Source organism: Lissotriton vulgaris, unplaced genomic scaffold, assembly GCF_964263255.1.
Source record: "Lissotriton vulgaris unplaced genomic scaffold, aLisVul1.2 SCAFFOLD_227, whole genome shotgun sequence".
Lineage (NCBI taxonomy): Eukaryota > Metazoa > Chordata > Amphibia > Caudata > Salamandridae > Lissotriton > Lissotriton vulgaris.
In genome coordinates, this window is record NW_028242055.1 from 1,538,841 (window position 1) to 1,552,244 (window position 13,404).

Genomic DNA, 13,404 nt, shown 5'->3' on the forward strand with positions numbered 1-13,404 from the left:
GGTTTCTGTGAGTGCTCAGGGTTTTGTGTGAGTGTTCAGGGACTTCTGTGAGTATTTGGTGTCTTCTTTGAGTGTTTAGGTTTTCTGTTAGTGAATAGGTTTACTGTGAGTAGTGAGGGTGTTCAGTGAGTTTTAGGTTTTCAGTGAGTGTTCGGGGTTCTTTGTGAGTGTTCAGAGCCTTCTGTGAGTGTTTCGGTTTTCTGTGAGTGTTCAGGATCTTCTGTGAGTGTTCAGGGTCTTCTATGAGTGTTCAGGGTCTTCAGTGTGTGTTCAGGGGCTTCACTGTGTGTTCAGGGTCTTCTGTGAGTGTTCAGGGTCTTCTGTGAGTATTTAGTGTCTTCTGTGAGTGTTGAACGTTTTTCTTGTGAATGTTTAGGTCTTCAGTGTGTGTGTGGGGTCCTCTGTGTGTGTTCAGTGTCTTCTTTGAGTGTTTGGGTTCTTCAGTTAGTGTTCAGATTCTTCTGTGAGTGTTTAGGTTTTCCGGGAGTCTTCAGGGTCTTCTGTGAGTGTCTAGGTTTTCTGTGAGTGCTCAGGGGTTTCTGTGAGTGTTCGGGGTTCTTTGTGAGTGTTCAGAGCCTTCTGTGAGTGTTTGGGTTTTCTGTGAGTGTTCAGGATCTTCTGTGAGTGTTCAGGATCTTCTATGAGTGTTCAGGGTCTTCAGTGTGTGTTCAGGGTCTTCAGTGTGTGTTCAGGGTCTTCTGTGACTGTTCAGTGTCTTCTGTGAGTGCTTAGTGTCTTCTGTGAGTGTCGAACATTTTTCTTGTGAATGTTTAGGTCTTCAGTGTGTGTGGGGGGTCCTCTGTGTGTGTTCAGTATCTTATTTGAGTGTTTGGGTTCTTCAGTTAGTGTTCAGATTCTTCTGTGAGTGTTTAGGTTTTCCGGGAGTCTTCAGGGTCTTCTGTGAGTGTTTAGGTTTTCTGTGAGTGCTCAGGGATTTCTGTGAGTGCTCATAGTTTTCTGTGAATATTCAGGGTCTTCTGTGAGTGTTCAGGGTCTTCTGTGAGTATTTGGTGTCTTCTGTGACTTTAGGTGTTCTGTGATTGTTTAGGTTTTCTGTGAGTGTTTGGGTTTTCTGTGAGTAATGAGGGTCTTCTGTGAGTGTTTAGGTTTCTGTGAGTGCTCAGGGTTTTATGTGAGTGTTCAGGGACTTCTGTGAGTATTTATTTATTTATTTATTTATATGCTTCTATAGCGCCTGAATAGACCCCCGAAGGGGTATCTCTGCGCTTTGCCATCCAGGGGAAACCTGCTACTGTACCCAGACAATACCAATAGATGGTGGGGGAATAAAATTAAATGCTAGAAAAGAGGTAGGTTTTCAGGGTTTTTCGAAAAAATAAGTGATCAGAACTGAGCATTAGTGAGAGGGGGAGGGTGTTCCACAGAACAGGCCCAGTATAGGCCAAAGCCCTACCTCCTTGACGGGCTTTTTTAATCTTGGGAACCTTGAGGAGTTGGAGATTACTTGATCGTAGTGAGCGGCCCGGAACATAGGGTGTAAAGACTGTGCTGAGAAATTTCGGGCCTATCCCCATCAGGCATTTATGAATTGTGCACAAGATTTTAAATTTGGTCCGCAGTCGTACTGGCAGCCAGTGCAGTTCCGTCAATAGTGGCTGGGAGGGAGTCCTAGGTGGAGCATTCATGACTAACCTCGCGGCCGTATTCTGGACCACCTGTAGTTTGGTGTCTTCTGTGAGTGTTTAGGTTTTCTGTTAGTGAATAGGTTTACTGTGAGTAGTGAGGGTCTTCCGTTAGGTTTTAGGTTTTCTGTGAGTGTTTAGGGTCTTCTGAGAGTGTTTAGGTTTTCTGTGAGTAATCAGGGTTTTCTGTGAGCGCTCAGGGTTTTACGTGAGTGCTCTGGGTCTTCTGGGAGTGTTTAGGTTTTCTGGGAGTGCTCATGGTTTTCTGTGTGTGTTCGGGGTTCTTTGTGATTGTTCAGAGCCATCTGTGAGTGTTTGGGTTTTCTGTGAGTGTTCAGGGTCTTCTGTGAGTGTTTATTGTCTTCTGTGAGTGTTTAGTGTCTTCTATGAATGTCCAGCGTCTTTCTTGTGAATATGTAGGTCTTCAGTGTGTATGTGGGGTCCTCTGTGTGAGTTCTGTGTCTTCTGTGAGTGTTTGGGGACTTCTGCTAGTGTTCAGGATCTTCTGTGAGTGTTTAGGTTTTCTGTGAGTGTTTAGGGTTTTCTCTGAGTGCTCAAGGTTTTCTATGAATATTCAGGGTTTTCTGTGAGTGTTCAGGGACTTCTGTGAGTATTTAGTGTCTTCTGTGAGTGTTTAGGTTTTCTGTTAGTGTTTAGGTTTACTGTGAGTAGTGAGGGTCCTCTGTGAGTTTTTAGGTTTTCTGTAAGTGGTCAGGGTCTTCTGTTAGTGTTTAGGGTTTTCCGTGAGTGCTCAGGGTCTTCAGTGAGTGTTTAGGTGTTCTGTGACTGCTCAGGATTTTCTGTGAGTGTTCGTGGTTCTTTGTGAGTGTTCAGCGTCTTCTGTGTATGTTCAGGGTCTCCTGTGAGTGTTTAGTGTCTTCTGTAAGAGTCCAGGGTCTTCTGTGAGTGTTTAGTGTCTTCTGTGAGTGTCCAGCTTTTTTCATGTGAATGTTTAGGTCTTCAGTGTGTGTGTGTGGGGTCCTCTTCATGTATTCAGTGTCTTCTGTGAGGTGTGTGTTGGGGTCTTCTGTGAGTGTTCTGGGTCTGCTGTGGTTATTAGGGTCACCTGTCAATATTCAGCGTCTTTTTTGAAAGAGTTGGGGTCTTTTGTCAGTGTTTGGGTTATCTTTTAGTGTTCAGATGTCCTGAGAGTGGTCGAAGTCTTTTGTGAGTGTTTGAGTCTCCTGTGAGTGTTCAGTATCTTCTGTGAGTGTTTGGGTCTTCTCTTAGTGTTCGGGGTCCTTTGTGAGTGTTCAGGGTCTTCTGTGAGTGTTCAGGGTCTTCTGTGAGTGTTTAGGTTTTCTATGAGATACAGGGAGAGACAGGGAGAGCATAGATAGTTAATTCTGACTACTACTAGTGCTTTGAAGCCCTGACATACGCAACCCCACCTCACAGGTGACCCAAGTAGAAGCTCATGCACACATCACATTCAATCAGGAGAGTGAGGAGGCCCTGTCATGACATTTATAAGTATTTGTCAATGAGAGGCAGGAGGCAGGCTTCCTGCTTGGGCTCAGGCAGCTGTGACACACCATTAGTAGCTTCAAGAGTTGTTCATGGGGATGACAGTCCGAGAGGGCACCAGCAGACCCCAAGAGTCTAACACTCTGTTGGTGAGCAGCACACCAGCATCACAAGTCTCCTGCACAAGGAAGCACACCAGATCTGCCAGGGTGATACAATGAAGAGCAGCTCAGTGCAAGGGCCTGTAGCCCTACAGCAGGTATTCTGCTTCTGATACAGAATGAATTTTTCAAACAAGTCACCTTTTGTAACTTTTGCAGCCTCCGGGTTCACTACAAGGATGGATCGTGGAGAAGGACAGCGTCGCTTTGGAGACCCTTTGGATGAAGATGATGATGGTGTACCCGTAGTTGATGGTGATATTGCTAATTTAGGTGAGTGAGAAGGCCTGACAAGGTCATCTGTGGTTCATGCCCTTCTTCAGGCATCCTTTTCTGGTCCTTCGTGGAGAGCTGCACCTGGTATGCCCTGCGCAGGTGGGCCCCAATGCCATCCCCCCCTTTCAATCTGCGATGCCCCTTGTTATCATCTTGTGTGCTTCGTCTCCAACAAAGTGTGTGTAGAGCACCTGGGTGGGGGCCCTTGGAGCATTTCCACTTTAATGTTGGAGTCTCTGAAAAGATTTTACTGCCAGGTTTTTCACAGCGGTAAAGAATAGTAAAAACTGGTCATTCGACCACCCTCTCTAAATCATGCAGGCGCTAGAATGGTCTAAGCTCCCGCGACCCTTTCTCCATCAGGCTATCAGAGGAGTATGTGAGCTACCGACCTGGAGTAGGCTCTGTCGCTGACGTTCTTATCATCTACCTGACTATCGATCAGGCAGGCAGGCCTTCAGGTTGGCAGAGAGGGCACCCCGCTGCTGTTGCGATGGACTACCCTCTTCAACAAACTCCAAATCCGCCCATAATATCCATCAAGATGTATAGAAACAGTGATATGGTTGTTTGTCAGAATATTGTCTACAGAAATATTATCTGACATAAATATTGTGTCCGAGGTGAAGGAAGTGACCAGTTTAGGGCCACCCTGGTCACTAATAACCACCTCTCAGCCTTCTGTACCAAATGAAGAGTCGGTCAGACAGAAGAGAATACAAACCAATAACTGTGGAGCCCCGTCTGCCCAGTCGCTAGGAGTGCTGCTGAGGAACTGACATCAGCAAGCATAACGATACAATATGTTCGTTTTGTAGCCAGGCGAAAACTCTGCCACAGTGGAATTTTCTAAGCAGGTGCAGTTGGGTAACAAAATGCAGAAAAAAACGGTTTAAGCGTTCAGATCTTACACAAAGTAACATAGTCCAAGGTCGTTCCTGTGAGAAGTTAGCCTGGCATATGATGTCCACTATTCTAGTGGGCACCTTGCACCAGTCTAAACGACCCTTATTGATGGTGGTTGTAAAGTCAACCTTATAGACAAGCTATCCTAGTGGTAGCATGGACCAGCAGTCATAGGCTAAGACTTCAGAGAGCATGTGAAGAAAGCTGTTTTACCAATTATAATCCCTTGAATACTAAATGAAAGGACACCACACAAGGTATATATCAAATAAATATATATTTATTTCTAACACAACCCCTCTGCACTCTTTATGAGGTCAGAGATCGAAGTACATCACAAGTTACTCAATTAGCATACGATAAGTTGCACAAATACAGTTTTGCCCTAGGGGCCTCACAAACCATATACTAAGCAAGTGGTATAAGAACCACGGCAGAAACAGTGAGTAGGCCTAGAGCCTAGGGAATCGCTGGGGCTACACTAAACGACCAAAGGTTAGGAAGTAGGAGGCCCACGGAAGACGCGTGCAGTGTCTTTACACAGTCGCGAGTTACCATTGACTTATAATGTAGAACGTAAAAGTTACAAAGTTACTGTTTAAGGACACTTCTGGATGGACTACGACAAAACCCCTTTAGACTAGGACACTTTGTGAGTCAAGACCCATGAGAGCACCGGAGTACTTGTGTTACCTCACCCAGGGAAGCCGGGTGGATAGGTGCCTTTTCGTGTCTGGTTTTGTCGTCGTTTTCTATGGAGAGCTGTAAAGAAGTGCTGCAGGCGACCAGAGGAAGAGTATCCGGGTGGATCCAAGAGTGGATCGAAGATGTGAAGAACCTGAAAGCAGAGGGGACATAGTCTGGGTCACTAGCCAGTGACCAGGAAGGAACCAGGTGATGTCGCGATGATCTCAGGTGAGAGGTGAAGCTTGTCTCTGCAGCCACGAGGACCAGGAGGTGTTGACGACAACCATGAGCTGTATTCGAGCTGTCCCTCAAAGGATTTAGCTGACTGCGGTGTTGGTATTCGGACTGGATCCAACAAGCCTTGGCAAACGCAATCCACGCAGGAATTGAAGATGGGCTTTGGTGCAGACCAGAAAGATCCGAGGAGCTTCTCCTTTGCAGGGAAGCTGTAACAAGCCTGGCGCAACTAGGAAAGCAGTTTGGTTTCAAAGGTTTGTCTTCAGGAGGCTCACTAGCCAACAGGCTAGCAACCGGGAAGACACGTCAAGCTGAAATGCAAGAGCGGGCCCCATGCTGCACTCGTGGAGTGTGGAGGGATGAGCTTCAGTGCAAATGGTGCTCGGGTCTAGGGCTTCTAGTACCCCAATGCATAACTGCGAGTTATCTCAGGAGTCGATGCAGTTAGCAAAATGCAGGATGTCTAGGGTATCCGGTCCCACATCTCTCGTGTCCGCCACGGGTCTCAGTTTTGCTGTGAATGTGGGTCGGAGTCAGCGAAGTCTGGAAGCTCAGTTCCTGTGTCGCTGAGTCTTCGGGTTTCGGCAGGAGCGTCGACAAAGCAGACCAGCAAGTTACTGATGGTGCCTGTTTGCACAGGGTGGTCAATCCTTGACCACAAGGGAGATGTCTTCAGTCTACTAGTCAAAATAGAATGTCGAAGGTCCAAGAGTTCTGTATCAAAGTTTTGTTCCAGGATAATCTAAAGTCCTGGGGACACAGTTCCTATACTTATACTAAGCTAAGGGGCTGGATTACCTGCTAGGTCCCTCCTATGGGTGGACCTGGGAAGGGGGGGTTACAGCCCTTTCCCTTTGTCCAGTTTCGCGCCAGAGCGTGGCTGGTGTGCCCCAGCAACTGGTTTGTACCGGGCTATGCATGGAACACCTGGTGTGCCCCAGGCAGTGTCTCAAAAAGCATCTGCTGATGCAGCCCTCCTTGTCCCAATACACATCTGCCTGTCTGGGGAGTTGCTGGCACCTCCCTGGACAGGATTACCTATTGTCCAGGCCTCCCCTGCCGGAGTTTCGTCCAGCAGCAGGAGGTCAGACTTGTGTCTGTGGCAGCAGCATCCATTTTGTGATGCTGGGGCTCTGTTTAACTTTAACCGAGTAAAGCAGTAACATACATGTCTTTTCCTTCTAGAAGGGTGGAATGCTACCCCCGCCGCGAGAACTGGTGGGGGCGGGGGGCGTAGTATTCCAAAGTGTTTGACACCTTACACAACATGTTTTGATAAAGCCAAACCAAAGTTAGCATTAACCGCAAGGATTATAATGCACTTAAGAGTATATGGTATGGCTATATCATAGAACAGCTATAAGAGGGGTGGTATAATACATGCTGCAGCCCCTGGTAGGCCTTGAATGCACCTATGCCCTGGGTATCTATGGTACACTATACAGGGGTTCACAAAGGTGACCCAATACCCAATCAGGTAGGTACCTAAAGTACATGGTATCAATTTAGAGAGAGAACAGCTGGGCTGTTGGTCTGATTAGCAGGCCCACAGCCACACTAAAGTCGAAAAACCAGAAAATCACAGCAAAAAGTGGGGGTGACCATAGGAAGCAGACCCTACTCTCCTACAGTTCCATCCGGAGCCCGCCACTAGACAAGGGGGAGAAGGCCTCTATCTAATGAGAAAGCTATGTGCCAACGTGAACAGTGTGCTTATTACTAAAACAAAACAGAAGTGAAGAATCAAAACTCACAAGGGAGAGTTTCTCAGAATTAAACTAGATCAGTTTTGAACAGCCTAAAATGGTGCTCAAATAGAAAATGGCGCAGCAAATGGTACCTTACATAGAGCACTGCTTAAGCATAAACAATTTTTATTCTAAGATAGGTATTTTTTTTTAAAATAGCCACTCTGTGTAGAATTTCTATATTTTATTCCAATGGTGCAATTTTTTTTTAATTTGTATCTGGGACACAAAATGTATTTGAGAAGATATTCTGACCAAAATATTCCGGTACCATGCCCTGAAATATAAAATGTGTTACTTTCCCTGCAAATGGTATACACCGGGTAATTCCATTAAGAACAGTATAGGTGAATTCAGGGAATCTGTGCTTTAATCAAACAAGAGGTTATTTCTAAGTCTGGGTGTCGAACTCCACTCCGCACTCCGCGTTATGTGGAGCTCGTGGAGTTCAGAAAAACTCTGCTCCGCATAGTGGACTGGAGATTTTTTTCTTGGTTGCGTTTGACAATGTCAAGTTGGCGAGCATGAGTGAGCAAAATCCACCTCTCGGTGAGATTTTTCATCATTCGCTATTGTCAACATCAAGTTGGCGAGCGTGTAAAATCCACCTCCCGGCGAGATTTCTCAACTCGGGTGTTCAGATTGCTCATTGTGAGTGGTCGCGTATGCCCGCTACCGCTTGTGTGGAGAAACTGTCCGTTCGCATTAAGAAGGCTGCTGCTCGAGTAAAACTGTACTCAAGAGGCAGAAAGGAAGCAGCGCCCGCTTGCGCTGTGCATGGTTTCGTTCACGATGATTGCACAGTGCATATAAACACCTGGCACTGAAAATCACTGCAAACAGCATTTATTTAACATACTCCACTGCAGGCGGAGCTCCGCATAGCATGGGGGAGGGTTTATTTGCACTTCGCAGAGCATAGCGGAACTCCACAAACTCTGCCCAGGCTTAGTTATATTGTGATGCATCGAACACAAGGATCCTTGACTCTAAGTGTTGGCCAAGAGCCAACTTGGAAGAGGATGTGGCAGCCAAGAGAGATGAACAAGTCAGATGTAACCCCCGGGAGCAGCGGCAGACAAGCCACCAGCACCGGTGACATGAAATGTGCTCCTCACCGGGCCTAACGTATGTCAGGTGCTACTCTTGTTAGCAGTTCAAACCTCAGTGGCTTATTTACAACCGCCGTGCGCCGTTTATGTGTCACTTTCTTTGACTGTCGGGTGGAGCACAGTGCAAACCCATAGTTACGAGGCCACGCTAAGCCACTTTGCATGGCTTTCCACGGCTTCGTAGCTATGGTATACGGCAGCGGAAGTCGCTGCGTTGCCTTCCACAGCATCATGGAGATGTTTCATGGGCGTTACGGTGGGTTTTCCCAGCAACACCCATGGGTTTTGACACATTTGCAGATTCACGAGAATCTATAAACCTGGGAATGCGTCAAAACAGTACGCCTCCATAGGGCATAGGGCCTCCATAGGGCATAGGGCCTCCATAGGGCATAGGGCCTCCATAGGGCATAGGGCCTCCATAGGGCATAGGACCTCCATAGGGCATAGGGCCTCCATAGGGCATAGGGCCTCAATAGGGCATAGGGCCTCCATAGGGCATAGGGCCTCCATTGGGCATAGGGCCTCCATAGGGCATAGGGCCTCCATAGGGCATAGGGCTTCCATAGGGCAAAGGGCCTCCATTGGGCATAGGGCCTCCATAGGGCATTGGGCCTCCATAGGGCATAGGGCCTCCATAGGGCATAGGACCTCCATAGGGCATAGGGCCTCCATAGGGCATAGGACCTCCATAGGGCATAGGGCCTCCATTGGGCATAGGGCCTCCATAAGGCATAGGGCCTCCATAGGGCATAGGGCCTCCATTGGGCATAGGGCCTCCATAGGGCATAGGGCCTCCATAGGGCATAGGGCCTCCATAGGGCATAGGGCCTCCATTGGGCATAGGGCCTCCATAGGGCATAGGGCCTCCATAGGGCATAGGGCCTCCATTGGGCATAGGGCCTCCATAGGGCATAGGGCCTCTATAGGGCATAGGGCCTCCATAGGGCATAGGGCCTCCATAGGGCATAGGGCCTCCAACCGGCATAGGGCCTCCATTGGGCATAGGGCCTCCATTGGGCATAGGGCCTCCATAGGGCATAGGGCCTCTATAGGGCATAGGGCCTCCATAGGGCATAGGGCCTCCATACGGCATAGGGCCTCCAACGGGCATAGGGCCTCCATTGGGCATAGGGCCTCCATTGGGCATAGGGGTTCCATAGGGCATAGGGCCTCTATAGGGCATAGGGCCTCCATAGGGCATAGGGCCTCCATAGGGCATAGGGCCTCCAACGGGCATAGGGCCTCCATTGGGCATAGGGCCTCCATTGGGCATAGGGCCTCCATAGGGCATAGGGCCTCCATAGGGCATAGGGCCTCCATAGGGCATAGGGCCTCCATAGGGCCTCCAACGGGCATAGGGCCTCCATTGGGTATAGGGCCTCCATTGGGCATAGGGCCTCCATAGGGCATAGGGCCTCCATAGGGCATAGGGCCTCCATTGGGCATAGGGCCTCCATAGGGCATAGGGCCTCCATAGGGCATAGGGCCTCCATAGGGCATAGGGCCTCCATAGGGCATAGGGCCTCCATTGGGCATAGGGCCTCCATAGGGCATAGGGCCTCCATAGGGCATAGGGCCTCCATTGGGCATAGGGCCTCCATAGGGCATAGGGCCTCTATAGGGCATAGGGCCTCCATAGGGCATAGGGCCTCCATAGGGCATAGGGCCTCCAACGGGCATAGGGCCTCCATTGGGCATAGGGCCTCCATTGGGCATAGGGCCTCCATAGGGCATAGGGCCTCTATAGGGCATAGGGCCTCCATAGGGCATAGGGCCTCCATAGGGCATAGGGCCTCCAACGGGCATAGGGCCTCCATTGGGCATAGGGCCTCCATTGGGCATAGGGCCTCCATAGGGCATAGGGCCTCCATAGGGCATAGGGCCTCCAACGGGCATAGGGCCTCCATAGGGCATAGGGCCTCCATTGGGCATAGGGCCTCCATAGGGCCTCCATAGGGCATAGGGCCTCTATAGGGCATAGGGCCTCCATAGGGCATAGGTCCTCCATAGGGCATAGGGCCTCCAACGGCATAGGGCCTCCATTGGGCATAGGGCCTCCATAGGGCATAGGGCCTCCATTGGGCATAGGGCCTCCATAGGGCATAGGGCCTCTATAGGGCATAGGGCCTCCATAGGGCATAGGGCCTCCATAGGGCATAGGGCCTCCCCCGGGCATAGGGCCTCCATAGGGCATAGGGCCTCCATAGGGCATAGGGCCTCCATTGGGCATAGGGCTTCCATAGGGCATAAGGCCTCCATAGGGCATAGGGCCTCCATAGGGCATAGGGCCTCCATAGGGCATAGGGCCTCCATAGAGCATAGGGCCTCCATAGGGCATAGGGCCTCCATAGGGCATAGGGCCTCCATAGGGCATAGGGCCTCCATTGGGCATAGGGCCTCCATGGGGCAGGTGTAATGAGGAGAAATAACGTTTCTCCTTGTTGTTTCCTCTTTCTGAGTGTGATTCTGCAGCACACATAGAACGAGGGAGACATCACCACTGATTGCAGGGAAGATGTCCCATGCTGCACAAAAACAATCCTGCCAACAACGCAGACACCCTTCCACCAAATGCAAGGGTGTCTGCGTTGCGCTAGCCAGTCAATTGTGGGCGGGCGCTGGCTGAGAGCAGGAATGCGCTGTATCTTTTAAATACGTTGCATTAACACCCTTTTGATTTGGCAAAGGGCAGCACAGCAACAAGACTTGTGGTGCTGCACTGTGCCAAGCCATTGTAAAAGAGACCCTCAGTCTGTAGAAAAGGCAGCGTTGTCACTCACAAGGCAGATGGACTCCCTAGCGCCAACATGAAAATGGTTGCAACAGATGTCTAATCCCCCCTCCGGTCCCCTCAGAGTCCCCGGCACAGGAGACAGTAGCATTGTGTATGTGGAGCTAATAAGCCCATATGGATACCAGGAGCCCATGTTGCCTCCCCCCACCCAGTTTATGGGTCCACACATTTTATCCTACCAGCTGCCTCAGGGACTCCTAGTTATCTTCCTACTCACTGGGTGTCGCTGAAATGCTTTTGAGTTGAAGCAGTGTTACTGAGGTGTGAAGACCTCGACGCCTCACCTGCAGCATTGTGTGAGCAATAAAGGCCATAGCAGGACAGACTCCGGCAAGGTCCGTCGAGAGAAGACAGCCATGAAGACTACAGTCTGCACTAGGAACCGTCTAAAGAGATAGGGTGGGAGAGAGTGCACACTGAGATGTGTCACTAGAGCAAATGAGGCGGGACACGTGCCTGCTCCTCGGAGAGGCTGTGGTGACCAGAGCCACCTTCCTGCATAAGGGACTGAACCAGTAGGAGACAGTAAATTGATTGGTCAGACCGGTAGGAGACAGTGAAGTGATTGGTTGAACCAGTAGGAGACAAGGAAGTGACTGTAGGTGGCCGGATCCACCATCCTGCAGAAGTGATTGAACCAATAGGAAACAGTGAAGTGATTGGTTGAACCAGCAGGAGACAGTGGTGTGATTGGTTGAACATGTAAGAGGCAGGGAAGTGATTGGTTGAACCAGTAGGAAATAGTGACTTGCTAAAATCTGATGTTGCTACTTGGGGCAAATTAATCCACTCTCTCCTTCTCGCCATTTGTAGGGGTGCCCCCATTCCTGCGTCATGGAAGGGGGCAGAGGTAGTTCCCATTCATAAGAAAGGCCCAAGGGATGACCCGTCCAATTATAGGCCGATCAGCTTGCTAGATGTAAGCCAAAAAGTTGTTGGTAAAGTTATTCTACTCAGGTTACTTAACTGGGTAGATGAAAATAAAATACTTACCGACTTCCAGGCTGGTTTTAGAGTAGGCAATGGTACGATAGAGCAGGCCTTTAGGCTTATGATGATCTACTGGAAGGTGGTAGTGATAGGCAAGGGCAGTCTTTATCTCGCTTTTATCGACCTAAAGACTGCCTTTGACCTTGTCCCCCGGGACCTGCTATGGAGAGTCCTGGTCAATATGGGGCTCCCACAGTATTTACTATCCCTACTAGTCAGGCTCCATCAGGACAGCTTTGCCCAAATTAGGTGGGGTTCTGGAGGGGAGAAAACGGGCTGTATCCCCGTCGAGAGAGGGGTCCGCCAGGGATGCGTTCTGGCTCCCACCCTTTTCTCCTTGTACATCAATGGGGTGGTTGAGCATTTACTGAAATTTCCATCTGACGAACCATCCCTGGCGGGGGTTCGTGTACCGACCCTTCTCTTTGCGGACGACACGCTCCTAATCTCCAAAACACCTATGGGGCTACAGAAACTCTTGGATAATTTCCAATCCTTTTGCACTGATCGGGGCCTGGTTATAAACACTAATAAAACAAAATACCTTGTCCTTAACCCCCCAAACAGCAAGTGCGTCCCCCTATTTTAAACACTGAGACCCTGGAAAGGGTGAAAGTATTTGACTATTTAGGGATACGCATCTCAGACAAAATGGATTGGACTCCTCATCTAGACAAGATGCTGCTAAATCATAAAAGGATCACAGGTGCCCTATTGAGGGAGCAACGTTCCAGTTCGTTGAAACCAATAGGAACAGTCCTAGAGATCTATGCCGCCAAGGGTGTTAGCTCTGCACTTTACGGAGCTGAACTCTGGGGCTTTGCATCTTCATTAGCTCTCCAAAAATCTGAGAATAATTTCTGCAGACAAATAATGTCCCTCCCTCAAAGCACCCCACTTTTACCTTTATTTATGGACTTTGGCTGTACCCAGATTGGCGAAATTGCGAAATTTCGCCCTCTTTTGTTATGGGCCCGTATTTGGCGGGTAGAGGAACTTAGTGCCTATGCCAGAGGCCTGGAAGAAATAATGGCGTCACCACATTGGGCCAGAGTCAAATGGCTAACAGATATGAAATCTTTACTGTCGAACTTGGGCCTTTTGGACTTTTGGTCAAGCAGAACTTCTCCACCAAAACAAGTACTTAAAAATCTTTATCGGGACTGGATCTGCTCCCAAAGGCATTCTAGTACATCTATTGGCAGGCTTACTGAGGACTTCCTGAAGTTTAAAGATATTCCCATGCGAGAACCCTATTTAGATATAATCAGGAAACCATTTGCCCGGTCTTTGTATTTTAAATTCAGAACGGGTACCTTGCCATTGAACACTTTTACTGAAACATGGAATTCCTGTCCTCACAAAACTAACCTGTGCCCT

General features: G+C 49.1%; 1 protein-coding gene across 1 annotated transcript in view; it reads left to right on the forward strand.

Annotated features, from left to right (window-relative positions):
* LOC147669081 (uncharacterized) overlaps positions 1-13,404 on the forward strand; it is a 198,223-nt gene that overhangs the window by 50,677 nt on the left and 134,142 nt on the right. The window contains exon 2 of the mRNA XM_086948245.1: positions 3,431-3,544. Coding sequence (XP_086804371.1) covers positions 3,451-3,544 — 94 coding nt within the window. The 5' untranslated portion in view covers positions 3,431-3,450. The remainder of the gene's footprint in view (positions 1-3,430; positions 3,545-13,404) is intronic.